Raw genomic sequence first — 27504 nt, forward strand, 5'->3', positions numbered from 1 at the left:
AAACCAAAGTTAGACAAACATTAGGATATAAATTCGAAGTTCCTTTTATGGAAGACTCGGACAGGAATTTAATTTTTAATAAGGTTTGCGTAAGAATGCAGAAAAAATATTTTGGAAACGATAATGTTTTTTTCGGTTGACTCTCTCAGCATCCCTGATTTTTCCAAGTCCATTCCGTTCAACAAAAGTAGAATCATTAACAACTGTAATATTGCTTATATTCCAAAGATTAACAGAATTGCTTTTCAGAAATATTTCCATTAGAATGAACCCGTGGTTTTCAACATGAACGAATCACAAGATGTTTCAGTCACGATTGCATAGCTTCCTAGATCAAAATACATGGGAAAGACACAAAGTCTATTTTATGAAGAATTTATGCTTCGCGTTAGTGCACAAGCAACCAAGGTGACGTTGCATCACAGAATAATGGCAACTGATACATCGACTGCATATCTGGGTGTGCGAGGTAAGTTTCTTACAATTGTGATTTTGAGCATAGTGCCTATTTCATTGATGGTTTAAAGTGGTATTTATTTAATTAGTCAAAGATTATCGAAATTTTCTGGCTTAAACTGATAATTCTTTTGTCAGGATTATGATCACGAGTACGAGAACCCGTCAAATGTAACCTCATTTCACATTTACAAGTTAACAACAAAGCTGATGACAAAAAGTCTGCATATTTAATAGCAAAAAAAGAAGACACAAAATGACGTAATTCATAATACCTAAGAAAATTGAGAGAATTAAAAAAAAAAAACTATCAAAAATACGACAGTGGTTCGTAAGGCAGGGTGAGGCGAAAAACTTGGATTGATGGAACACAATTATGTGTGTGTGACACCAAACTCACGGCTTCGTCGTCAAATATTACTCAACACTCTGCGTACGTCTCAGATAATGTACGCTTTACAGAAAACTTGGTACCTCAATTATATTATTCAATGAGTTAGTTTCAAATCGTGACGATTTCAACTAGAATTTCATCATCAACAAAGTTGAAGCACAAACACACTCGAGCGAATCGGAGTCCCTTTTGGCCATTACGCAAAAACGTAAGACATACATTCATGAATATGTCTGTAAAGACGATCCGTACCTTTTTAACTCTTAGCTCGGGCTTCCGCCGAACATACGACGAATAGTTTCCACTACGTTCATGCAGTAAACTTGTAATATTTCAACCTAAATAGGAGAAAGCAATCTTGACCGCGACTACACGACAAATCCCACCGAATAACACAAGCCGCCGGCCATCTTTCTTTCCCGCATTCTCGCTCGTTCAGACGCTAGTGGCGCTGCTATCGCCAATCGTATGCTGAATGTTTATACATAAAAACAGCGGTGCGAATCCATCTTCAGGCCCTCTTTACCATACGAACCCAATCGATGTTTTACCCGTTTTATGGCTCAAATCGCTATATATGGGTATAAAAAGCGTTGAGAAATGTCGTTTTTAAAAATGAAAAAAAGCAAGAGATAGCGGACATTTGATTCAACTCTGGCTTTAGATTGTCTTTTGTGTTGATCTTGTTTGGTTACTGTTACATATCAGTGAGTTCAGTCAACGCTTACGATAGTCTATGGCTTTAGTCCATGGCTAGAACGCGTTCAACGCCGCGCCTCCGTAGAGCCCGTAGAGCCACAGAGACGGAGTTTCTATAGTTGGTGGTCAGAGCCGGAAAGGCCTGAGTTATCAAAAATGTCTTCTCTCGCGAAGTTCTGTAAAATTTCGACCCGATTATGGCCACAAAACGGTGTCTACACGTATAATATAGCGAAATACAGTAAGTGTAAACAGAACACCATAAAAATATATTTGTGTGAAATATTTCGTGAGTGCGAATGAAGTTACTGGAGTAAACGCACACCGTAGAGGTTATGTCCATCAATTACATAATTTATTACTTTGCATTACAGATTTTAACGAAAATTAATGTGTAGCTTACTTTTCCTGCTCCTCGATATTACGATACATATCTTTTTTGATATCTTCAACTTTCTCACGGGCAGCTTAACTCCATATGAACAGCTAATACATATTTATGTCATCAAAATGCCAGAATGTATGTTTCAAAACAGATGCAATGAGATTTCATTACTGTACCTGCTTTAAATGGCCTGATAAATAATTTCATTAAATTGTTTCATGCATATTAGGTAATGAACTGAAAGCTAACTGTTACGAATTAACAAAACATTCTTTTAAACGTGTTATGAATATTTGATTTCGTTGGATGACGGTTAGGGTTGGAATGATGCACATTAAGCAATCAATTTTATCTTCTGTACGACGTTTCGGCAGGCCCAGCCGACCATCATCAGGACCTGCCAAAATGTACGGAAAATAAAATTCATTGCTTATTGACCATCATTCCAACCCTGACCGTCGTCCAACGAAATCAAATATTTATAATATCTATACGGTCACAAAGTTCAACTCATTTAAACGTATTATAAATTATGATAAAATCTTTTCTGTTCAGGTATGATCAGGGACTATAAACCAGCCCAATATCCAACAACAGAAGAAGAAAGAGCTAAAGCAGCAGAGAAATATAACCTAATAAAAGAAGATTATAAACCAATTCCAGATGATGGAAATGGTTTAGGAGATTATCCAGAACTTCCTATGGTCTCGGCTGAAGCCAAGGATGATTATTACCCTTGGGATTTCCCAGAACATAAAAGAAATTTCAACGAACCTGTTAGTACAATTCATTTCATTTCGAGTTTTCTTATACTTTCTCAAAACAAACGCATGTTGCCTCATTAGGGTATCAATGCTATTTGAAACACTTGAATTTAAAAGCAAATCTTCAGGATGCAACAGTAAGAGAATCAAACTCCTGATGAATATCAAATTTACTGCATTAATTTTTCATGGCGTGAACAAGTAATTCATAGAACAATTAAGAATTACATGACAATTCCTTTGTGGTCTTTACTACATCAACGAGGCTTTTCATTCTCGTTTTATAAGGAAAGTGAAAGTTGAAAACGTATTCAATTAAGTTCACCTATATTTTATCTTACAGAAATCGAAAATAAAAATCATACGCCCTTCTGTTCATTTTCACTCACAGTAAATCACATCAATTTGTAGAAATGATCATTCAAACCAACTTCCAGATTTTTATTTTTATTTTTTTTTTTCTTGCTAATATTGAAATATTTATATTCTCTATGTATATTCAAAAATGATATAATATTGTAGATGCACATATGGGCTAACATGCTGGGTGAAGATAGATACTATCACAATCCACCACTTCGCTATCCGATGTACGTGTACTGGCTAACTTTCATTGGTGTCATGGGTGGTTTTGTTGGTATATTCCTAGTGTGTGAGAACTACAAATATGTTCAGCCTGTGGTACGTACTTAATATTATATTAAATTAAATGTATTATTCCATTTTTAAATAAAAGCCAATCAGTCTCCTACTTGATGGGTTTTATATGTAATAGTGCTTGTAATTTTTATTTGTGTTATGTTACAGGTGAAGAAACAGTATCCATCTACCAACAAAACGCACTACACATTCGAAAGTTTAAAATGAGAGAATTTATGAAATTGTCAAACATTCATGTAGATAAAATGTAATAAAGTATGCAAACATTTGCAATTTTGACTCAATAATTTATAAATTCTAAATACATGGTCATTCAGCCAGTTTTGCATCGATACTGATATTTATTAATAAAACAACCGAATGTATGCATCTGTGAAATAAAGAATGATCACTTCTATTTCAACCCACAATGTACTAATGTTTTATTGTAACAAAGTCTCGAATTTTAGTTCAGATATTTAATCCTGCGATTCCCGCCAAACATTGAGAATGAAGATCTAATTGTAAGTACTACTTTACTCTAGGCTCCATGGTACTACTTACTGTTGATGAAAGAGTATAAGGTCTGTTATCCCAATGGAAAGCCTGAGAAAGAGCGCTGAAGCTAATACCGAGGAACAGAGATAGAGTAGGAGCGACGTTGGTCAACGTAGCGGTTCCGCACAGTTGACAGCGTCACCTATACTTTGGACCCGTTTTTATTCTTACAGTTCTGTCTCCTTGTACTCTATGGATTACTGACTCCCACAGATGGCATATCTTGAAGTTGGAAGTTCGATGGATAGTGATTTTTTGGAACTGTCAGAAGCATATTGCATGTACGAGTCTATATCAAAATAACCGGCTTTAAATTTATTCCCAAATCTTATTCGATTCTGTTTCAAAACTCCAGTTAAAAAATCTGCCATGTAGATATGAATAACCGAGCTAAAATGAGCGGTACCAGTCAATTATCTAGTGCTAATAAAATGTTCAAAGAAATGCTTGAGGATGACGACGATTTTACATCTCCCGCAGGGTGCGTGTAATACGCTAATAAATGTTTTAATTAACAATAAAGAATGTTCAAAAGACAGAATCCAACTCTTCCTCCACTTTATCACTACTCTACTTATAATTATTTCAGGTTTTTTCGTATTCTACGTTGCGACTAGGTTATGTCAATTTACTAAAACCTGATTTAAAAGATAAGCTAATTGTAAACAACGCTTTAGGAGGCGGTTTTCCCAATTAACCTTTTCAGGAGCATATTATATATCTACCGAACGGATTTTGGTGAAATTTAGTACCAGGGCGTTTTTTGGGTCACTGATCACGAATCCAACTTAAAAGAAACATACATTGTTCACACTTCAATTGTTGATAACAATTGAAAAATTAATATTTTTGTAAAAAAATGATTAACTTATGTTTAATAACTATCCTGATGTCTCGAAAGCTGATATCTGCGACTCTTATTGCCTCATTTCCAGAAAAATAAAGAAAAAACAGCATAAAACGAAGTGGCCTTCTCTGAGCGGCACTACCCCGCAAAGGGTTAATGGAGACACTTTTTCAAAATTTAACTTCTACTTACTATCTTTTACATTTTCATTTATTTTTTAATTTAAATAATTGACTTATATTAAGATTGAATTGTTTACAATAATATATTGTGTATTCAAATGTGTATATGTTTAAACATGGTTGAATATTTTCAGGTCCAATCTGGCTGCAATTTTTAACACCTCACAAAACACTCAAGAAAATGCTCGTAATTCACCATCGCGGCTTGCGTCTGTGAAACAGTCCATCAGTGATCAGAGTCAATCTAAAAAAGAAGTTATACTTGCAAAGGCTGTCTATGCATTTAAATTGTAGGAAAATTTTTTTACAAGTTACGCAAGCATTTATTACTAAGCAAATGATGCAAAGTTTCTTTCCACTACAGAAAAAAAATATGTGCAAGTAAAATATTTTCTTGATTCAGAAGTATATATAAGTACAAACTCCAAATTCCGCACTATTTCAGACAAAATGGACAATATGTATCGATTGGAAAAGTTGGCATAGCGCTGACAGGAAACTTCCTGGCTAAACAGTATGATATTATTCTGTACAAAGGTACCCAGAACTACTTATCTGTGGCTGCTATCACACCTGACTTCATCTACACCGTACAAGACCACAATTATGCGTCATATTACGATACCAACAAAAATAATTGGTCAATTTTGTTTGGGAATAAAGAATCGAGTATTCAATTTGCAAGGGAGGTTTGCCTCTCTACATATTTTTCCAGACCTGTTAGAATAGATAATAACGTTATATATCAGGATCTTAACGCACCTATGGAGGTCACCAGTGTTGCCAAAGAAGGTGATGGTATCTCAATGAAATACATCACAAGTGTAGATATGGCCCAGCCATTGAAAATGGACATGAATTTGAAACAAACTATAACTTTGGAAATTTCTAAGGATGACAACTGGGAAAGATTACTTATTGGGACAAGCATCGGATTGAGAAGAATGATAATTTTACCGTCAAGTAAACAGGTACATGCCGAACTGTTCATACAGTCAAATTAAACCAGTAGTACTGCATAATTTCTTTACATGTCACTGTGTGTACCAAATTCATGGATGTAGAAAGAACTATTTTCTATCTCAATTACATCATCTAAAGTTTCCACTTTCTATCCACAGCAGTCATTTCACAACGGTGTATATTTATTTTCCCCAGATTGGTTTAGGACCTAGTTTTCCGAAAGATAAGGAAATAATTATGGAGATAGAAGTTGTGTCAATACTTGCCAAAGCAGAACCACTACTTCAGACTACAAAGACCCCGGATGTCAGTCAAAAAGCAACAATAATATCACGCATGGCTAAGATGGGACAGTCTATACTTCCTAAGTTACCAACATCTACTACCACCGATTCTGAAGATACAGAGGTACCTAAATGTCACAAAAGTTCTAAATAGCACAACCATGAGGCATTCCAACTAAATTCGATCACTTTTTATTATGTTGCTGTATTTCTGAAATAATATGTTGCATGGAAGAGAAAAACAAAAAAATTGTTAAAACTTTTTGTTTCTAATTATTCTATTGTTGATTCTAAGTATTCTATTGTTTTTAATTATTTTCGTTTTCCGGTTTCAGGAAGAAGTAATTCATAAGACAACCAGGCACAAAAGAGTAGGTATTTGCGAAAAATATTATTTTCATTCAGCCTTATTAGACAAACATTGAATTTCATGTTATTTTTATTTTAATGATGCAAGAACTAAATTCAGTGGTACTAGATAGTGACTTTTAATAATCATACATTGGTTCGTAGGTTGAATCAACAGAGTCGACGTTACCAGTAAAACACTCTTATTCTAAGCCATCATTAGATGCTCCAACACAAAAAAAAATTTTGAACCGAGGAGAATTAATGTCTTCAACTCTTTCAATAGCGACACAAAGACCAGTCATGTCTGCGTCTACTTTTGCGACTCAGTGGACACCTAGTCAAATTCAGGTAATGAAGTAGATATGATTAGCGAGTTTTATTTCACTTACTTTTGTTGACAATAGTTTGAAATTTTAGCAGCAATATGTGTCTATTGATGGTCAACTATTACCAGTTCAGCAACAAACTATTGCTCAACCAATTCCTCCATCAATGGATCCTAGTCTGAACGTTTTTTTATCAGAAACCCGGACACAGAACACTGAACTAAGAATGGGATTAGCTAAGATTGGTGATAACGTTCAGAAGCTTCTTGATAAGGTAAAAGAATAATGGTAAACATTTAAAATATTTGTGAAAGCTTGCTTCGCGTTTCCAAATATTAAATCAAAATAAATGACATAGTTCCATGTTCTCGAACTTCAACAAGCATCGACTCCAGCAACTGATAAGTCACTGGAGGCAACTTTAAAAATGTTGATAGACATAAATAGAAGCAAAGAGAACGTTGAATGTAAAGAACGTGATGTACAGTCTACATCACAAACAGAGGGAACTCAAAGGAATCGAAATTTAATTACAACAACCGAGCAACTGAACTCGAAACTAAACACTGTAGAAGATGAACTGAAACAGGCAACCGGTAGTTATTTATTTTTGGGATCAATTTTTAGAATATAGTGTATTATTAGTGTCATTATAATTTGGAAGAATCTTGTATTCTGCAGAGTTATTGAACGACAAATCATTACGCATCACCGAATTGAATCGTGATAACGATATTTTGAAGCAAACTAACTCCGCATTAAAGAATCGTATTGAAGAGTTAGAAAAGGATTTGATATCATCTCAAAGTAAAGTTGCAACGTTATCTGACAAATGTGAACGATTTAAAGATGCAGAGAGTAAATACCAAGCAAAGAATTCAGAGTTGGAGAATTTCGTAACAGAATTAACATCGAAATGCAAAGGGTTGGAGGAGAACATGTGGAAATCTGAGACCAACAATGTACGATTAAATAAAACATCAGCTCAATTTTTACAAATGTTAAACAGCTGAGGTAAAAATGTTTATTGTTTCTTTTAGTGGGTCGACAAATCCAAAGAGCTCAAAGAGATAATGACCGAAATGCTGGAAGAATTGTACAGTTGCTTTACAGAGGATCAATATGCGACTGATCATGTCAAGTCGGTGATATATAAGAAAATGAAGGTATGTACCAATACAATGCATGCTGAGCAAATACTTGCGTAAAGATGTGTAAAAAGATGTGATACTATTTTATTTTACAGAGCATTACATTAAGGATAGTGCGCGAGGAGGAAGAGAAAAAAAAAGAAAAGGTGAAGAGCAAAAAAGACACTGATGCGCCAGTATCGAAATCTGACATCAGTGGGACTTTCAAAGAGAATGAGCCCGACACAAAATTTGCAAGAAATGATAATAATTATAAGGATTCAGAGGAATTATCTCTACCAGCAATATCAAGTGACAGTGTAAATTTTTCTCCAACCCATATCAATGTAACTAATACAACTATGTTTATCTGAGTTGTAAACAATTTCTGCACAGGGTAAACTAGACAAGGGTAGTCAGAATCTTGTAACTCAAGTAAACATAATATGTAAACTGGCATGTCGTAATTACAAGTTGAAAAACGAGAATTTGTAATTTATCATATGGTCTTTAGACTGTTTCAGAATCTGGGACGGAATCACCGCCTGTACCAAAGTTTGACGTGGAAGCAATATACCAGTGAAAAACATACTCCGTGAAAATTATCAACGCGTTTTGTCGAAAAATGTGATATTGATTTTAAACATTGTAATATCTGCGTTGATAGAAATACTGTATTTTTCTCATTACATGTACACATAGTTTATCACAAGGTATTAAATATTATTATATTAAGAGGTTTATCACAAGATATTAAATATTATTATGTCAACAATGAAATAATGTATGGATAAAAAATAACTGTAAATTCAGCAATAAAAAAATTTTAACTTGTATATTATACAACAACACGAGCTATTGAAATGCATGTCGTTTTTTTCAGTCTCATTTTCAAATATTCATCAGCAGGTAACCAAATTTCGGATTTCAATAACATATATCGCTAATCACAAAGATCTTTGTTTAAGCGGTATTTTCGTTAGTTAGCTATACATATAAAAATTATTTAGGACTGTTTAAAATTTATTGAATAATTACGTCGAATGAAATAAACCACAAATCAGGGATAAAAGAGAAACAGGAAGAAATATTCATACATCGCGAAGGTATACAACACTTTTTCAAATTTTAAAATAAAAATGCGCCCGAAAATATGAAATTTGAAACTTGGCACAATTGACATTTCTCATAAAATTGTATATCGAAATGGGAAAGCTTGTATGGATGCGCCGTGTTCAAGACGTTCTTAGCCAGTCGTCGCGTATCGTTCTGGTGTGCGAATCATGTCAAATAGTTCAGAGCAATCAAGTGTGTAAAATAAACTGTACTCCGATTGGCGAAATGGATCCAAAAAATGGTCAAGATATTCGTCGAAATAATAAGTAAAACAAGAATGTAGTGCGGGAGCCGAAGTTTCGTATGGCCGTTGGAACGGTGGTCACAGTCTCGGAGGAGAAATCATTTCGTCTATTTTCACGGTCGTCCATCTTGTCTTGTGCCACGCCAATCAAACTCCACACAGCATACTATTTTATGTACTCATAACCCCAAACTCGGTGGAAACACCGATACAGGGAAAATCGAGTGTAGCAGCATGGATGCTAATGTAGCGGTGGAGGAGGACTTTTCATTTCAACTCGGTGAAATGTTCGACAGCTACGAGGAACTCGAGCAAAAGTTAGAATCATTTTCTAGGCGGAGTTTGGTCCATTATTGGAGAAGGGACAGCAGAACGGTCAGCGGCGCGCATATGAAAACAGCCCGACCGATCAGCGAACGGCTACGCTATTACTCCGTCAAATATGCCTGTATTTACGGCGGCCAGAAGTTCCTCCCACGGGGAGCCGGCCGTCGGCAGTCCCAGTTAGTTTTAAAATCTTTGATACATACTTCGCTTTTTTCATTTCTCTCGCATGCTGCCTAATTGTAACCTGATCATGGTCAATTCGTAAAAGGCAGTGAGCTACGTTACCTCGAGGATATCGCCGAGGAACTATAATTATGTTCTTACACACGTACCAATGTCAAAATCAAAGTAAAAAATACCTCGAAAAAAAGAGTAGTAATTATTCTATTTATCGCTTCAACTGGAATTTTTTTGAGGTCTCAAGTAATTTTCATTTCGAACCTAGTACGTGTAATTCGCCTTTGAATTACTAAAGCTTCAAATAAAGCCAGATTTGTGCATAACTTTGAAGAAAAAAATCTCCATCATTTGAACTTGTTTTTCGAAAAATTGTTTTGTTAAATATTGATAAAAACTGTTAGATCCCATTCCGTATAGTTCACAAAAGATATTCCAATTTCTTCAACATGTGTAAACAATGAAATTGTAAAAATATATTTTGAGGAATGGCAATAGAGTGGTTTCGTTTGTTTGCATCCAATACACAAGCAAAATTTTAAGTCATCTGAACATGTTAACAGTGTTTCACCTTGAATCAAAATTTTCAGTGCAGATTATGAACAATAACGTTCTTGAGAATCCAAAAAATGTGTATAATAGCTATTGAAAATGCAAGTTATCAACAATCCCGTATCATCTTGGACTCTCCACATGATTTGTGTTATCCTTAGATAACTTTTCCATTTTGCTGGATAAAAAATGTTATACCCTAGGAAAATTTACAGAAAGTTAAGGAACGCTACAAAGAAAAGGATGCATGAAAATCTTAGTTCGCGTTGCATAATTCGAAGCGCAAGTTGAGCGGCATCAAAATTGCCACAATTTGTCGAATTTTGTTAATTGAATAAATATTTCTTCCTGTGGGATTCCAATATACTTCTTGCGCCATGTAATAATTGTATGGTTTATAGGTCTATTCGAACAAATTGCCCCGCACACATTATGCTCAGAGCATCAAAAGATGGAAAAAAATTGGAGGTGACAAGTGTCAATAACGAACACAATCATGAAATTTCAGAGGTGAGGGTTGTGCCATCAACGTTCGATTTGTATTTTCCATAATTATGTACATAAATGTTCATGTATATTCACACGCGTATAATGTTTAGGAACTCTTCAAGAACTTGCCGCAGGAAAGGAAACTTTGCGGTGAAATAAAGCAGGAAGTACAGGATCTCATGCAATTGCACATTGATCGAAAAAGGCTGAAAGAATATGTACGATTACGTACCAACAAAGTATTGCGATCTAAAGATTTGTTCAATATCGCTGCTGCGAACAAGCAAAAAAGAGAAATTACCCCAGAAAGAGCCTATCAATTATTCAAAAAGATTCACGACATAGAAAAGTTGCAGGGATGCAAAAGTGGATCAAAACGGTACTCAGAGTCAGAGGATGAGATTTCCGATAGCATTAAGAAGATTAAAAAGGAACATGAATCGCCTTGGGGCCAGGATGTAAGAATTTTCACGCATGATCCACATCACTAAAATCATAGTTTCCTATGAAGCTAACAGCCAAACGTGCTGTTAATTAAAACGAAACACTGAAGCCCACCCGTGAGAATTTTCTGAAATTTCGTGAAAACGATACTTTCATAGAATTAGAGGCTCTAAAATGTACTGCATTAGCTCACCTTAAAGAAGTTTATCATATTTTACTAGAAACTTTGGACGCTAGCATTGTTAGTGTTTCTCCGAAAAACTCTATTTTTTCTAATACAAACCGAAATCTGACTTTACTGCAAATTGTTTGCTTTTGCTAAGGGCCTATTGTGAAGGAACCTTTTTTGCTGCACAATGATTACTAAGATCGAAGTACTTATTTTATCACTATTTGACATGTATATATGAATCCAAACTCCATAAACGTCTCGAACAATTTTATTTTTGAGATGAAACACACTAAATTTTAAATCTATATAGAGAAAACCCGGAGCTGGGTTTTATCGATTTATATTGCACACAAATGAAACAAATAGTTTTGATCTTAGTCTCGACCGAACACCAAACCTTGTCCTTGTTAGTTAACTTAACTTCAGAATAAGAATCATGTCCATTTACACAGCAGAGGCTGGTAGAGCTGGATGCGAGTGAGGAAAATGACGGAGAGGACTGCTATACGGCTCAGCTCACGCAAGAAGAAGTGGTTGACGATATTGATGTATCTGAAGAACATCTACTAACAGCAAATAATCAAGGGGAAATAATGACCGCTGATGGGGAAATAGTTGGAGAATTAGTAATGGAGGATGGCGATCCATCGGTAATAGTCGAATCAATTGTTAATGCAGATGGTTCTGTTTTTGTTGATCAACGAGAATTCAACAGCTACTGTGATAACCATCTGTCCCATCACGTTGTTGACGACAGTCAGTCATCTACTCCACCAGGTAAATGTGAATTTCTGCTCACCCAGCAGTAAAAGGTTCTATAATTTTACTATATTTTTCAGTAAATCTATTGTCCATAATCATCTACATCTCAGTTATAGACATTACTTCGTTGACGGGGACTTCAGAAATCGACAAAATCACAACTTCACAAGCATCTCCTAATCAATTGCAACGACATAGATCATTATCACCTAGGTCCCAATTTGACCCAAAATCATCTGAAACATTCAGCGAACCTGCAGAGTCTAGAATTTGGATTATGAAGGAAGCCGCGGCGGCTGAGTCGGAGCCAGAAAGTAGTCTAGAAAGCGAGGCCAACATGATGAAGTCGCCTAAGAACCACAAGGACGACGTTGAACCTACGAATGTTATTTTATCTGAAGAAACTAGCCATCAACTTCTGCAAGAACAACTGGCAGTGCTCAGAGCTGAGAGGGGAAAATTATACCATGAGACTGAAATGCTGAAGCTGAAAAAAGATAAACTAAAGATACAGATGAATTGCTACTCAAACGAAATTCGAAAGCAAGAAATGGAAAAAGAGAAACTGAGGCTTGAAATTAAATTATTGCAATCCAAAGTTATGGAGGAGGCGAATGACGTTTCACATTACATTTTCGTGCCTTAGGCTGATATCCAAATCTACTCTTCAGTGCTATGATGACATTTTGTATAAAGATATTATTCATAAAAGTGATTATCAAACCGATCAAATCATTCTTTTCAACGCAATGTTTTTTGGTCAAAAAACACGACACATGTCTTTTGGTTAATTGTAAGTTGACGAAACGATCGCGTGTGCCTATGGTATTTAGACCATCATTTGAAAATACTGAATTAGATTCCCTTAATTTCTGTAGTTAACTAGTCCTCATGAAAATTGGAAATAACTCAGAAATGGCAGAAGTATATTTCTATAAATGAAATGTAAAATTTAAATACCGAAATGCGTTAAATTATTTCTTACTGATATTCTTGTAAACATTAAAATATTATAATTAAGTGACCGAGTAAGATAATTAGAGGTAAAACCCGAATTAAACATAACACTTGTAAAAGCCTAGTTTTTATTCTTACGCACTGATTGAAAAAGGATTTTTTTTTTGGCAATATCCATATGAAGTGTGACTAATAACTAAATAGGTTTTATACGAATGTATCATCAGTTTTATATGTAAGGCAAATTGTGATTATTGGATAAGTAAGTTTAGTATACAAATAAAACTACCTAAGTGTGATAATAATTATTGATATGACAAATTAATAAATTATTTTGAGAATAAAATTTGTGCACATTTGTCTGGGATGTATAAAAATTATCTTGCCTGGTGAGAAAAACATCAATAATTTTGTCAGGCAATCTAGTAAATTGTGAACATTGCTCGCATAGAATGAAAATGTATTGATGCGATCAAATATCAATGTACGCCTGTCAATAGATACTTGACCAAAGTGTGTGGCATTTTCATCAGTCTATACTATTTTTTAACTTGGATATTTGAATAATTTATTAATGTAACAATGCATCACATACTTAGTTTGCAAGATGGCTTTGATCATACAACTTCCTTATTTCTTCAGAAAGTATCACATTATCCTGAATCAACAGACTCAGTGGTGTTTCACTTTTCTCCAAACATTCTGGCAATTTCTTTCCCACAATTGATTCTTTTGATTTGAATATCTACATAATGATAGAAATAAATATTAATTTTCAAAAACAAATTCTATGCTTTGGAAATAAATTAATGAAATAATGTTTAAAACATGTACTAACCTGTGTAAACGAATTCAAATCCTTGCACAGATTTTGAATAGTTTCGTCTATGTAAATTATTTCCTTGGTCGTGGCATTAAACTGCTTAGAGTTTTGCACAAATTCAGCGGAGTTGAAAGCTGTGCTGAATGTTGCTGCCATAGACTCTAATGATAGCATCTGTCCATTTTCAAATTCCGTTGCAGTACTCAAATCAATTGTATCCTAGAAATGAGCGGAGCATAAAAATCTTAAGGTAATGACTGTAAGATTGAATAACATTTCAAAGGGAGTATTTTAAATGCAGCAGTTGACTTCCTGTCAACTTTTATTTTACTGAAAAATGTAACAACTGATAAACTTCGACTATTAACTGAATATATTTCTTGACCAATTACCAATATGGTGTAACGGGGGGACTGTATTTGACCAAGATATTCTATAAGTACACCAAGTGTTGTAAAATATTTTCTGTAGCGTTTTACATAATCCACGCTCATCTTACCTCACTTGCCAAAGCGGTAACTTTTGAAGTTTCATGTACAGGCAAAAAAGACGTCGCCTCTGTTACACTTTGTCCAACTTCATCCAGATACTTTTTCACCTCAGACTTTGTCAGTTTTGTGCTTATATGACATGTTGCAGGAATGATATTAATGGGTTTGTTGACATGTTCCTGGCAATATATAATTTCAGTGAGATATTTTTATTTGAATCTGCCAAATACTCGACCACGTTAAATGAATTCAAACAGTTAATCATAGTGAGGAACTCACGTCTAAGATTTCACAAACAGTAGAATCATCAACAGGTAAGTTGTCTGTGCTGTCCAAGCTCTTCGTGAACAACAATACAGCTTTTAAAAATGACAGTTGTTTTTGCATACAACAATTGCCCTGCAAAAAATTTAAATGTAGTTCATATTTTGAATATAACTTGCAAAAAGTTTTTTCTATTTGCTAATAATAAATATAAAATATTACTACCTGATAAATCTCTGAAAACTCACCAGTAGCACACTTTCATCATTTACGATTCCCATTTGACAATAACATTTTACGATTTCTTCTGTAATTCGTACAAGAATAAATGCAAAACGCATGGATTAATCACATCTCTGCCATCGCGCGTCACATGAACAAACTTTTCAAATATCAATGTATGTTGTTACTAAACAAACCTTTTAGCTTTTGCCCTTGAAACTTTTCAAGGTGTGTCGAAAGTGTTGGAGATGCACGGGATAAAAGCCATGTTAATAAGGTGATACGATTATGACCAGCAAGTACTACTGTCGCTAAGTCTCTCAAGTCGATCTTTGCTATTTCAGGATAGCGTAACTGGCTTAGCGCATCATACAGCTTTGCCAAAACATTTTCCATTCTGTCTACTGCAACAATAAAATCATGTTTCTACTCATTTTGTCATGGTACCGAGAGAATGAACACAAAGTCAATTAAACTTTTAAGTGCTGTAAATCTGTCCGCTATCTCAAAGAACTCTAAAAGTTCTACACGTGCAATCATTTGAACATTGAAATACCCCGAATCACCACCTTACCTAACCTGCAAGCTCACGAGTTTGCTGATTAGTGATAAAATTGTGTCACTCGTAAGTCGTAGATGCTGTACTACAAAATACCTTATTTTAATTTTAAGTACATAACGTTTAATTGAATAAATTCATAAGATTTCTCACGTTACAAAACTTTGTTTTGACAGTTAAACATTTGAAATCATGTTCCTAAAAGCATATCGTTCGTGTCTGTGACGACTTCAGATGCGTTCCGAAATCAGCCACAAATGCCTACAGCGATCTAGTATCGCCTTTGCACTGCCGAGTTAGTGATCAAATCAGGTTTCTCTCTGTCAAATCTACCTTTGTCTTAACATTTCTTTTTAGTCCATGGGTCACAATTTTAGATCTAGCAGCCTTGCCATCAATCTGCTGCTCGGCTGCAAATATAATTTATTGACAAGGATCTATAATTAATACGGCAATATTAAATTCATTAAAAGGATCGTATATGTTATGAATAAATATTTATATTTACTCTGGTGACGTGCCACGGTTTACACGACTCAAATTATTCAACATCCTGGGATTTGTCAGTCTTTTCAGTCCCTTATCCTTGGTATTGCTTAACACCCTTTGCCTTGCTTTTTACCACAGTTTTGACTATGATTTCAGCCCAGCCGATGAGAATTCCGTCAGAGGGCATCAAAATGAGGAGATGTTAGACGCTCTCTAAATTTCTGAGAAACTATAGGAAACCAGCACTGAAAGAAGGGGTAGCGATGAATTTATCAATGAATTGCACTCATGCATATGCGTATATTTTGTATTGCGCAATCCATTAGCAGGAATTCAAGGGTGTAAATTCTGCTATGCGGTCATGGTCAAGCAATCCGTGAACGGCGCAGATTTCTACCGTTTCGACATACGGGCGCATATGAACTACTAACAGTCCGTTGCAATTCCGTCCGTGAAGATTTTTAAGTGATTCTTGTGGCAAAATTATTAAACCTAGTCACAACATGCGTTCAGGAATTCTTTTGTAGAGCTGATCCAGACCCTGAAAACTCTTGTAGATAACTTTCCTCCATTTGCAAGAGTATAGCATAAGTGTATGATCCCGTTTCGACTTGGCTTGCAAATGTCGTTATACGTCCAAAACTACTGATCTAGTTGTAACGAAAGATAGCCTAAAACCTGGCTATACGTTTTAGTTATTCACAAAAAAAAAAGAATCAAAATTGGTTCAGCAGTTCTGGCGTTATGCATTACGGAAAGTCAGATTTAATGACACCATTCGTCGCGACAGCACTAGGCACGTCTCTCTCCCACCCGCGTCGCGGTGCGGCAGCTTTCATTGGCTCTCCTTCTCTAGGTTTCTTGCGCACGGCGAGCATCGTATGTATCACGTATGGATGCAGCAGTTTAGCACGTATCACACCGTATCAGCCGTGGCCGCGGTGGCGGTGGGACATGGTAGAGGTAGGGATGGATGTATACTTTTATCGAACACCAGTGCGTCAGTTTTACGGCAACGGGTAAGGTGTAGGTGATGTCATTCGCGTGAAAACCCGTCCCCATTTTTTACTTGATGAAACACGGTTCCTCATCTTATCCGACGGAAGGGGTACCCGACCAATTATAACATGGGTGCCGATCAATTTGAGTAACACAAAGGCAGAAGTTGAGCAGAACGACCCTTAGTTAGCGGAATTGCTCAATAGATGCGATTGTTCCGTCGTAGCATAAGCCTGGTCTTTGTAGATTTCGGTATGGTTTGAATTGCTTAGTGGTGTCTGAATTTCTAAGAAGCAAATTGGCGGATCGTCTAATTGAAATTAATCAGGCAATTACCTGGGGGTGTGTACCAGACATCGTCGGAGATGCGGACATTGGACCAATAGATCTTATCCTCGCCTTGCACTTATTATCGTGGAGTAAGTTTACACAGAAATTCTTCCTTACATGATATTTATTTATAGATTATACCTAATGCTGTAGACCTGCCGCTAAAATCTCCTTGGTCTTTCTGCAGTCGAGATAAAACCGTGCCCGCGGTTTTCGTACATACATATCTCACAATCTATAAATATACCGAAAATAATTACAGTTTACATTCACGGCTCACGATCAGTTATTCGTAAAGTAGCGGTTATTTGTCAGCATATCGACTGATTAAATAATCGAATATAAGTTTTTACTCTAATTACCGAACCTCCCCATTCCACCTACAGCAAGTTTATCTGATCTGAAATTTTACTTTGTTCATTTGATTGTTGCCATGGCAATTGAGGGCGTTTTCTTGTTATAGTTACTAAGCACTTGTTATGAATAATAATAAAAAAATTCCTTAAACACTGTTTTATACTCCCCAGAAACAGCAACAGGAAAATTTCACTCCTTGTCTGCTAAGAGCTCTCACAATCAGTTCAGTTCATTGACATGTAAGGTGATACAGTTAGTGTAACCTCGATCAATGTAAGGTGACACGCAAAAAAAGAAATAATTAGGTTTGATCCAAATATCTTGTAATTCCAAAGCAATTTACATTCCACAATTCCTCAGTTATTTATTCATTACTTAGTATTTCTGTCGCTGATACATTATTGATCATCTGTGGTGTCCTTTGTTGTCAATCGAGCGAGTCTTGTGAGATAAATGGAAGAGTCAATTATGAAATTCTCACAAGTGTTGTTGCACAATCGGTGTAGTGTATTGATAATTCATGTGAAAATGCTGATTGTCATAACTTTAAAACAAGTTTCAGACAGCTACGCGTTGCATTAAAGTAATAACAAAATGCTGAGCCAACTGTCCTCGTTGCTGCCTGACGATCGACCCATCAGTGCCATTGGCATTGTCGAAGATGTTGAAAAGTGTCCACCTAACTTTACTGTGGTAATTTTTTCAAATTTTATGATATGGGTATTTTAACAATGTTATTTAGTATACAGCTGTCCCTTTACACCTCCATTGGATCATTTCATTTAGGCCTTGGTAAATTGGTAGATTGCTTGTAAGCAGAAAGGTAGCATTACTGTCATTATATTGTAGAGAAAAATTGAAAGTTTTTGTAATGCGATCAAAAATTATAAGAGTGAAATATCCCCTAAATGCAAAATTACATAAATCACAATTACATGTGACTCTGTGATTATCATTCGGAATTCCAGCTGTGCTCAGACTTAGTATTTAATCTCAATGGGTGATGAAATTTTTACTTTAAAGTTTATAATTTTTTAATTTCAGGTATCAAGAACTTATGATCAAGACTCTGATGCTGACTTATGGAGAGAGAGTGGGTTGTTTATCAAAAGAAAGGGCCGATATATCTGCCTTTCCAAGACTGAAGGATTAGCCGATTGCGTTGTAGAAAACATTGTTATTATTAACGAAAGAGATTTACCTCCGGAAGGATATTCGATGATTGCTCGTACTATTGATTCTGGTCGGTAACTTTTTTAATGCCTAATTGAAAATTCATGACTCAAACATGCATCAGTGAACGAAAATTTTAATTCTTTTAGATAATTTAGCAAATATTGATACACTTCACTGTACACTCTCTTGCAGATGGTACATTGGTGAATATTCTTATTTTAAGCATTTGTAATCACTGACTAAATTTTGTACTCGATTACTTTGAATTACAGATCAAAAAGCTTGGCGGAAACGACAGTTGTGCTACAAAGTGAGGCACAAAGATTTGTGCTCCGTAGCTGTCACTGATATCATTATATGTAGTCGCATCAAGAAAGCACCACCCGGTTTTACTTATGCTGGGTGAGTATTTTGCTCAATCATAGATAGGCTTACAATGTAATATTGAGGATTTATGCCCATTCATGCTATGTGCCCAATTTTATTTATGTTTGTATGCAAATATAAAATAATTCAGTTACCACACCGACTTATATGAAATTTTTAACAATCACAATTCCATTAATGAATGTTTCTAACGATCAATCACTAGTTATATTTACGAATATATTATAAATTCATTTCACAAAATCTTTGTATAATTATTTCTATTATCAATATTCACAACAATCACCATCGGGCTCATATTCCCGTGTACGAAGAATGACTTCAGCTACTTACACTTTTATCCATAAATTAAATATTTATTCACTGCTTCGTGATAATGCAGCTTACTATCTGTAATATTTATCGGTAGCTGATTAGTGTTTTTATTCCACCCACTGAAAATAACTACGCAGATAAGTGAAAACAAGTTAAAACTTGAAACTTAATTTGATAGCCCAACTTCCTGCCAAATCGAGATAGTTGCATTTCTAAGATTAATCACAAACTTCATTTTGCCGCCTTTGTTTCAGAGAAATAAACGGAGTTACAGTGTGCTACAAAACGAGTCAAATATCAAACAACAATTCCAGCTCTTTGCAGCCATATGCCAATATTAAGTAAGTGACTGTGATCAGATTAGGTGCATGATGTGCAATTAAACGAATTATCAGCTACATCTCGAAATATTTGAATTCCAGCTCTTTTCAAAATGTATCTCCAAATCCGTCAGCGGGTGTACCTCACAGACCAGCACCAGAGAGGCCGCCAAAACCAAAATTTTCTCCAAAACCTCCAAACGGTTCAATTTATCCCAATGTCAAATCAAACCCAGATGAGACCGGAGACTCTGATTACGAGGTGCTTAGCCCTGGTGCAGGGAAAATCAGGCCTACCAGGCCTGCTCCACGTCCTCCACCTACGTCTTCTCTTGGTAGCTCTATATATGCTACCATGTCTGGAACATCGGATCTTGACGGGGTGCCTTTTATCATTAATCCTCTCATCAGTAGAGAGACCACTTCTGCCATTGTGAGTAGAACACAGTACATCGACTAAGAAGTGACATAAATTGGATTTATTCTATAAATCGTACTTTATCTTGTAATCTTTAAAAAAAAAACATTTATATTCCATTTACAGAAAAACCTGCCAGTAATAAAAGTCCGAACTCAAACAGAATTGGATAAAGAGGTTGGTCTTTTTCTAATTTGTGTAAAGTAAACGTACAAGTAGATGGACAGTTCCGGTACCTGGCCGCTTTCGACAAATCCTGTTGGTGGAAAGCATCTTGTTATTGGAACTGTACAGCTACTTTTTCAAAATAAAACAATGTTTTAAAGATTGGACAAGAGAGGACACTTGCGATTCATATATCGATTTCATTGTTTCAGTATTATTATGATTTTCGAGTGGAACGGCAGACTTGAGTAAACTAAGCATCGAAGCAGCTGAATTTCGCTTTAAGTATGAATATCAAAGTAATGATAATGATTTAGTGATAGTGAAAAGTAATAGAGTGCCTGAATGAGTGATTTATACTAACACAAGAATTATTTAATTATCTAAACCCTGTAGTATTAGTTATCAAATTATCTATACGAATTAGACGACATATGTGAAATGGACATTATTATTAGGTTTCCGGAAATCGTGAATCTTCCCCACAAATGTATTACCTTTTACATTTTGATACTCGTGATGATTAGTGTTGTATTTTTATAGTTCGTAGAGCTATACGTTAGTTGTATCATAAATAATAGTTGTTTATTAAATATTCAATATTATATTCATTATAGTCGATAATACTTCATCGGCAGTGAAGTTTATTCAATAAATTCATTCTACTTTTGCTCGTCGCACATTTTAAAATCTACCCTTCCACATACCAAAATGCTACACACGTACAATAAAGGCAGAATAATTCAGTCACAGTGTTTAACGTATAATAAAATTTTCGGATTCATTTTGATGTCAATAATTATACTTATGTGACTACCCTAACTGATTTGCTTGTACGTTTCAACGATGTTTTGTTGTTTAGCAAACGTTAAAGTTTGTTCGCGTAATTTTTCATTCCTAATCTAGCGGTAAATGAAGTCAACTGGCAAGTACCCATAATGATTTTCATATATTATGGACATAATATTAATAAAATTAAAGTTTTATTTGAAAATTGAGACATACATAGATGCAAGAACAAAGTGGTTGCACTTGATAGCACCGATAAATACAATTTGACGTAATGTTATATATTAAAATAACGTGAGTGGCATCATTGCGAACAGTATGTAACTATAGTATTCTTATATGTGAAAATAATAGCTTCGTATTATCAGTAGTTTTATTTTAAGGACTTCAGATTGTAATTCGATTATTATCAATGAGTTTTCAATGAGTTTCTTACGGTATACGCATTATAAGGTTTCTATAGAAAAATCTGTATACTAGTTTGCCACTATTTTTCAGGGAATTCTTTATTTAGCACGTAATGGTTTACTTGCAGTTTTCGACAGTATGATTATCATAGTGATTTGTTATCACCTGCTGAAAGCGTACCCCTCCGGTACGTCATAAATATGCAGTGAACTTTTTATGAAACTGATAAACAAATTTAGCTACAGTTTTTATTACAACTACTTCCAAAAACTTGTTTTTTGATTTTTAGTTTTGGTTTCTTCTCCTTCTGCTTGCTCCTCATTTGGCACACACAGGTTAATTTATTCAGTTATTATATTATGCCAGCGTTTATGTTATGACTTGTAACGCTGCATCGTCTAGTTCATGTAATTATCGGATAGTGAGAAGTCGGAGTAGGTATTTTTACACGCCTTTGTCGATCGTTGAGCATGTGAATTCCACATAGTCATTTGGTTCAAGATGAATGGTATATATACTTGTGACGCGAGTTCATACATTTTGTAAAATGAAGACTAAAGGCATATGCTAATAATTTGGTATGAATTTCCGAAAGAGCGAACTATAATTTGACTCATTTATTTTATTGAGCCAACGGTTGCATTTATAAAAATATAAAATGTAAATTTAAAGGATCGAATCCTCGGTGAATATTTTTTCTGCAAATTCCTATTACGATTTCTCTGCAAAACTTTGCCAATTCAGATTCTTCCAAATTCAACGATTTATTGATCTCGTTAACGAAGTTACAAAACCAGTTTCTCGCTCATTCTATAGGCCTCAAATCAGTCAAAAAGGCTCTCATGAAGAAGTGAAACTGACCAGTGAATGGATCGATCAATGCAAAACTTGAGCAAAAATTGAAAACCCAATTTGCAACTGTTTTTTTTTAACTCATAATTCAGACAAATGAGGCATGCATCGTGGTTTATTAAATGTCCTCGCCAACACGGAAAAATTATTGGTAACGTAAATTAAACCTCAGAAAAATAAAGAAATCTTATGTAGAATTGTAGAAACTCATACAATTTTATAGTAAGTTTTAAAAATAAGATGGAAAATATATCAATCAGGAATGTATTATAGCCCAGGAGTTAATCTTGAAATTAAGCGGAGAATTTCTCTGATTGCGAATGTAACTGCAATATTTCTTGTACAAAGTGTTACAAGTTTACAGATTTCTGCAATCGTAAGTTTCTCGTAGAGTGTGGATGCAGAGATCGAAATTTATACGAAAAGTTTTCACCGTGGATTAGTTGGAAAAAAAAAATGGTCCAATTCGTGGAATTTCAATTTGCCGTATAATACTTGACACATTATACATGGGAATATGCTTAACATTTATGAGTAAATGATGACGGCTATTAATACGTATACCTCAGCCGTTTGTGGTGACTTATGTATGGTTCACGAGGTTTTATTGATTATTCACTAGTGATTAAAACTTCCTTAAAGCGATGAGTGCTAAATTTCTTATCGTTTTCGAAGATATATTTACATCATTTTTTATATAGAAAATTTTATACGTTCGTATTGCGGGGTTCAAACGCAGTTTATTTAATATTTTAATATTTTAATATACTATGTATGTCATATTGAATCGCCTAATCCTGATGTATAATAATCTAAAAGAAGCGAATTCTATGTATAACATGTATATATATCGTCTTGTTATAATTATATTCGACAGAGATAAAAATCATCGCTGGAAAAAACATTTTTGTATAGTCCGTCTAATGTTTAAACGTGAAACAAGTACGTAACTGTATCGTTTATGAGGAATTTCAATCGTTGATTAAATTGTATAATACGAACCCATATTATACATACTTATGATTATAATAATACTTTCTAGAATTATTTACGAGTTGCATATATCGAGAGCGCGGCTGACACAACATGAATTTTTTCATCATACATAGGTACGTATAGATAGCCCGTGTATGTAGGTATTTTGCACTATAATATAATATATGTATATATATACGTATATACATACATATATAAGTAATGCGATGCTTTAACATTTGGATAAAATAATTAATCATAGTTATAGTATAGGTACATAATTTTAATACGTCCAACGTCATCTTGTCGATAGATAGAGGAACTACAAAGAACTTCAACAGTATTCAATAATGTGGATATTTTTTATACAAAGACCATAACCACGGTATATTATAATATATTCTTCGTAAGATCGCAAATTAATTTGATACGCTGTTGTCGTATTGTGAATTGCGTTAGGGGAATCGCAATGCATGCATTCCACGCAGCAAATCATTACGTGCAATCGACAACAAGATAGCTCTAAATTCGCGGCGTGGCACAGAACGTTTGCAAATCAAATTTGATAAATATACCACTCAAGTAGATGAACGTTATTTATTAATTAAACCTTTTTACAAATAAACTCTGTGTAAGTAGCATTACCTATCAACTCTTCATAATTCAATACAATTTGTTTTTTATGTCAAGCACAATTTAATATTTATTAAGGTTTCAATAGATCTGGCATATAAGAATAATCGTTATCTTGCAATGGTTATTATACTAAGTAATGATAATATAATTGTCTATTCAACACCCGCAGCGTAATCACATCACGATACTTTCATAACGTGAGCATCACACGGTAAATCATAGAGACGATTTTCGTCTGTACCTATATTACTTGTTCCACTGGCTGAATCAGCATTTAATGAAACCAAGTCCCAACGTCCAAGTACTATACAGGTGAAATAAAACGCAGAAAACAGCAAGGCATATTTGAAGCCAAGCTACAATTAATTTTCCCCCTAAGCAAATTGTCGATTTAGGGTGTTGAAAAATGCTATAAACTAGCCTTGAAGAGTTTATAAAATTTTTCGCGTGTCCTTCCTGCAGTTAGATATCACTTACAGAGTTTCTCTGATCTCGAAAAGTTTGAATGTTATGCAGACAGAGAGAATCGGTTGCGCCGTAATTATGTTTACAGAGAGCAAAATTTTCAATTGAGCAAATCATCTGCTTTCTTTTGCTTGCCGACAGTTTACTGTGTTACAAGCTCAATCAAATTATCATCCGATTTATAGGGTCTTGTGCCGCAAGGTTTATAAATCCCTATGAACACTGTGTAATGCGTAATTTCGATTGAAACAGGTATTACGATACACGACCGATTTGCGTGATTGTAATTATTTGGATAATATTGGACTTGTAATTTGCTCTCATTGGGCATCAGTTCCACTCGGCGAAGAATTAATCCTACGACTGAAATTATAACGCATACTTATAATTAGTCAAATGCGACGCAACCAAAAAGAAATAAAACTTTGCAGTTCGCAGACCCGTAAATAATGCTGGATTAGATGCCTTTGACTTCAAAGGGAGGGTGAAGAGTTTCGTTATTGGCACATTCTGGTGGGAAAAATTTCCCGGTATTCAAGTTATTTAAATGCAAAATTGATAAACTTAAATTGTTGTTCCGATCAGCCGTTCAGTAGATTTGCGTGAATGTAATTCAGTGAACTACATGTCACAAGATTGCTTCAGTTGATCAGAATGAAAATTACGGTTCATTTTTCACATGCTAATATTTTCATTAGAACCGCTGCATGCATTCAAATTTTCACTGTTAATTAATAATCGTTTGTCTGCGCTGAGCCGAAAGCCAAATTATTGTCGCGTATCCATTGTCATACATGGATAAGTCTCCATTCCACGTAATTAGCACAAAAGGTGCTCAAGTCGAAGAATTTTTCTCTCACGTTTGCTGATGATATATTGTAAACTGGGAGACTAAAGTCTGATCGCACGGCTCTCACGTTGAGGTATGGAATGTTTAGTAATCTTCATTAACCATACTACTGTTATTTGATATTACGATTCGAAACTGATACAACGGCCCCATTGAATCTCCAATCACGTCCAGTGAACGAAAACGAATTACTCAACGTTAGTTTTAAACACTTTGGACTGTATCGTCTGAAAAATGAATTAATTCCCCATGAGAATGATATTTGATCCGAGATACGAAATCTCTGAAAGCTAGAGCGATCAATTAATTGTCATTCAAAGGGTGCAATATCCACTCTTCCGAATACCTTGAAACTCGCTTCACTCCTGCTCTATGCTGATGTCCACCGTCCTGACCCTAGAAGAGTCGGTAGGCAGAAGTTGAAGTCGTTCAGGTTCGGCGTCGAGCATAATGATGCACATGAAGCTCTTGCCCGAGGCCTGATCACGGGGATAAATAGTGACGGGTGCGAACTTGTCGACGGAGCCGTCGACGTATGAGCAAAGCTTTTTGTAAACCTGTGGAAAGTGTCTCCGCAAAGAGACGCCCCTGAGTCTGAGCTGCCTCTGGATATTGGTGAAGCTTATTTCCCTGGCTCGTTGCGGAGTGTTCTGACCATTGCTGCCGGGGAAGGAGGTGAGGACGAGAGTCTCCGGTGAGTCCATATCTCGGGTGATGTTGCACGGCGAGGACTGCCTCTGGGGCTGCTGGGTGTTGCCGGAGGTCGTAAGCTCCCTGCAGCATCCGGCGAGCCGAACTTTGGCACACTTCGAGACGAGCTGGCGTTCCCACTTGACAGCGCCCGAGGTCGGTACCTCGCTTACGACGCAAACAGCGACGTAGAGGACAAGCCTCGTCTCCGGGTTGTACGACTTGCAGAGCCTCATTAACTCGGCGTGAAGCTCGGTTCCCATCTCGCTCGGGAGGAGGTCCGACCACCGTACGTAGATCGGCTCACCGAGGTCGATGAACCCGTTGCTGATGAATTTCTCGGCCGATTCCGGGCTCGTGAAGAAACACTTTACGGCACCCCGACCGTGGGACGCGTATCCTCGACGCGCCAGGTTCGAGACGTGCTGAAGACTGTGTCCGTCCTGTTTCGCCGAGGACAACACCTGCCGGCACAGAGTTCCAGCCCTCGAGTAAAGACACGTCCGTCTGTGCCGTTCCCAGTGCGCCCTGCGACATTCTCGAGAGCAATAAGCGTACGAGCAATTATGGCAGGTCTTGTAACTCCTGCGTGCTTCGCCGGCTGAGGTCGAGTTCGTGCATTTCCCGTATCGGCAACGCACCGTCGTCCTGTCGTGTTGCTGCTGCTGTTGCTGCTGCTGCTGCTGCTGATGCTGCTGCTGATGCTGATGATGGTGGTGGTGGTGGTTGGTGTTCTCCGGTGATTCTTGGGCGTTGTCGAAGGACACGCGACGGTTCCGCAGGCTTGAAGATGTCGCCGCGTTCCTCGGGGGCAGAGAGTCACTGCCTTCGCTTTTACGACGGGTCTGAAGCTGACCACCCTGGGCGAAGTACGACGGCGTCGAATCCCCCAACTGATCTGCCTCGAGCATCGTGCTAGCGGACTCTAAGGCAGAAAAGCGAACAGGTCGGACAGGACTCGGCTTTCCAACATGCTAAGTTTCATTCCGTCCTCTCTCGCACGCGATCGCCTCCCTTGTTATGTCTGTTTCACAAAGGAGCGCCTCGATTAACACCTTGCCCTGCGGTTTACTCTTCCTACATTTTTTATAGATATGCCTGTCGCTTTTATTGTTAGTTGACCGATTTTTGTATCTATCGGTGGTGCTGCTGACCAGTGAAAAAAGTGTCGTGGTATTAGATATGAGAAAACGGTTTAGAACGATCAATTAACAATCAAGTTAACAGAGTTGAATTTGGTTGGAACAATATCCTTTTAACGTGGGAACAAATCTACTGGAAATTTCAGGTAGATCACACAGTTATT

At 36.1% G+C, this 27504-nt stretch overlaps 6 protein-coding genes across 20 annotated transcripts in view; 3 read left to right on the forward strand and 3 right to left on the reverse strand.

Moving 5' to 3' along the window:
* The window catches only part of brm (ATP-dependent helicase brm), a 133007-nt gene extending 131746 nt beyond the window's left edge, over positions 1-1261 (reverse strand). For all 8 annotated transcript variants that reach the window (XM_046616979.2, XM_046616980.2, XM_046616978.2 and 5 more), the window contains exon 1: positions 1103-1261. The gene's annotated coding sequence lies outside the window, so the exon portion shown is untranslated. The remainder of the gene's footprint in view (positions 1-1102) is intronic.
* A 329-nt stretch (positions 1262-1590) lies between these two features.
* Positions 1591-3761, forward strand: ND-ASHI (NADH:ubiquinone oxidoreductase subunit ASHI). The gene is made up of 4 exons (XM_046617010.2): positions 1591-1790; positions 2490-2710; positions 3221-3379; positions 3506-3761. The coding sequence occupies exons 1-4, from the start codon at positions 1706-1708 to the stop codon at positions 3563-3565; spliced, it is 525 nt and encodes a 174-aa protein (XP_046472966.1). The 5' UTR covers positions 1591-1705; the 3' UTR covers positions 3566-3761.
* Positions 3762-4109: 348 nt separating this feature from the next.
* LOC124214597 (FK506-binding protein 15) lies at positions 4110-8807 on the forward strand. Of its 4 annotated transcripts, none has more exons than XM_046617012.2 (12): positions 4110-4376; positions 5059-5214; positions 5370-5895; positions 6083-6295; positions 6507-6542; positions 6685-6870; positions 6943-7122; positions 7207-7444; positions 7530-7810; positions 7889-8014; positions 8095-8325; positions 8493-8807. In XM_046617012.2, exons 1-12 carry the CDS (start codon positions 4273-4275, stop codon positions 8559-8561), a joined length of 2346 nt encoding a protein of 781 aa, XP_046472968.1. In that variant the 5' UTR covers positions 4110-4272; the 3' UTR covers positions 8562-8807. The 4 variants fall into 4 exon arrangements, with proteins under 4 accessions (XP_046472968.1, XP_046472967.1, XP_046472969.1 ...); XM_046617011.2 differs by having other exon boundaries at positions 6940-7122; positions 8493-8806; XM_046617013.2 differs by having other exon boundaries at positions 6940-7122; positions 8095-8298; positions 8503-8806.
* Positions 8808-9228: 421 nt separating this feature from the next.
* LOC124215282 (multivesicular body subunit 12-like Mvb12) lies at positions 9229-22617 on the forward strand. The gene is made up of 12 exons (XM_069134385.1): positions 9229-9841; positions 10796-10904; positions 10994-11341; positions 11952-12276; positions 12339-12906; positions 18337-18445; positions 18797-18995; positions 19201-19330; positions 19885-19971; positions 20053-20383; positions 20495-20545; positions 20746-22617. Exons 1-12 carry the CDS (start codon positions 9573-9575, stop codon positions 20779-20781), a joined length of 2562 nt encoding a protein of 853 aa, XP_068990486.1. The 5' UTR covers positions 9229-9572; the 3' UTR covers positions 20782-22617.
* Positions 13029-15760, reverse strand: LOC124214599 (uncharacterized). The gene is made up of 7 exons (XM_046617022.2): positions 15593-15760; positions 15216-15422; positions 15045-15103; positions 14812-14931; positions 14541-14711; positions 14057-14260; positions 13029-13963 (listed from the first exon to the last, which is right to left on the reverse strand). The coding sequence occupies exons 2-7, from the start codon at positions 15412-15414 to the stop codon at positions 13814-13816; spliced, it is 903 nt and encodes a 300-aa protein (XP_046472978.1). The 5' UTR covers positions 15415-15422; positions 15593-15760; the 3' UTR covers positions 13029-13813.
* Positions 19044-27504, reverse strand: part of LOC124215281 (uncharacterized) — an 85409-nt gene continuing 76948 nt past the window's right edge. For 2 of the 5 annotated variants that reach the window (XM_046618466.2, XM_046618468.2), the window contains one exon: positions 19044-27123. In XM_046618466.2, coding sequence (XP_046474422.1) covers positions 25868-27123 — 1256 coding nt within the window. In that variant the 3' untranslated portion in view covers positions 19044-25867. Of the gene's footprint in view, positions 27223-27504 lie in introns of all 5 variants that reach the window. The other 3 variants (XM_046618471.2, XM_046618469.2, XM_046618470.2) reach the window with 3 other exon arrangements.

This window comes from Neodiprion pinetum, chromosome 3, assembly GCF_021155775.2.
Source record: "Neodiprion pinetum isolate iyNeoPine1 chromosome 3, iyNeoPine1.2, whole genome shotgun sequence".
NCBI classification, from domain to species: Eukaryota; Metazoa; Arthropoda; class Insecta; order Hymenoptera; family Diprionidae; genus Neodiprion; species Neodiprion pinetum.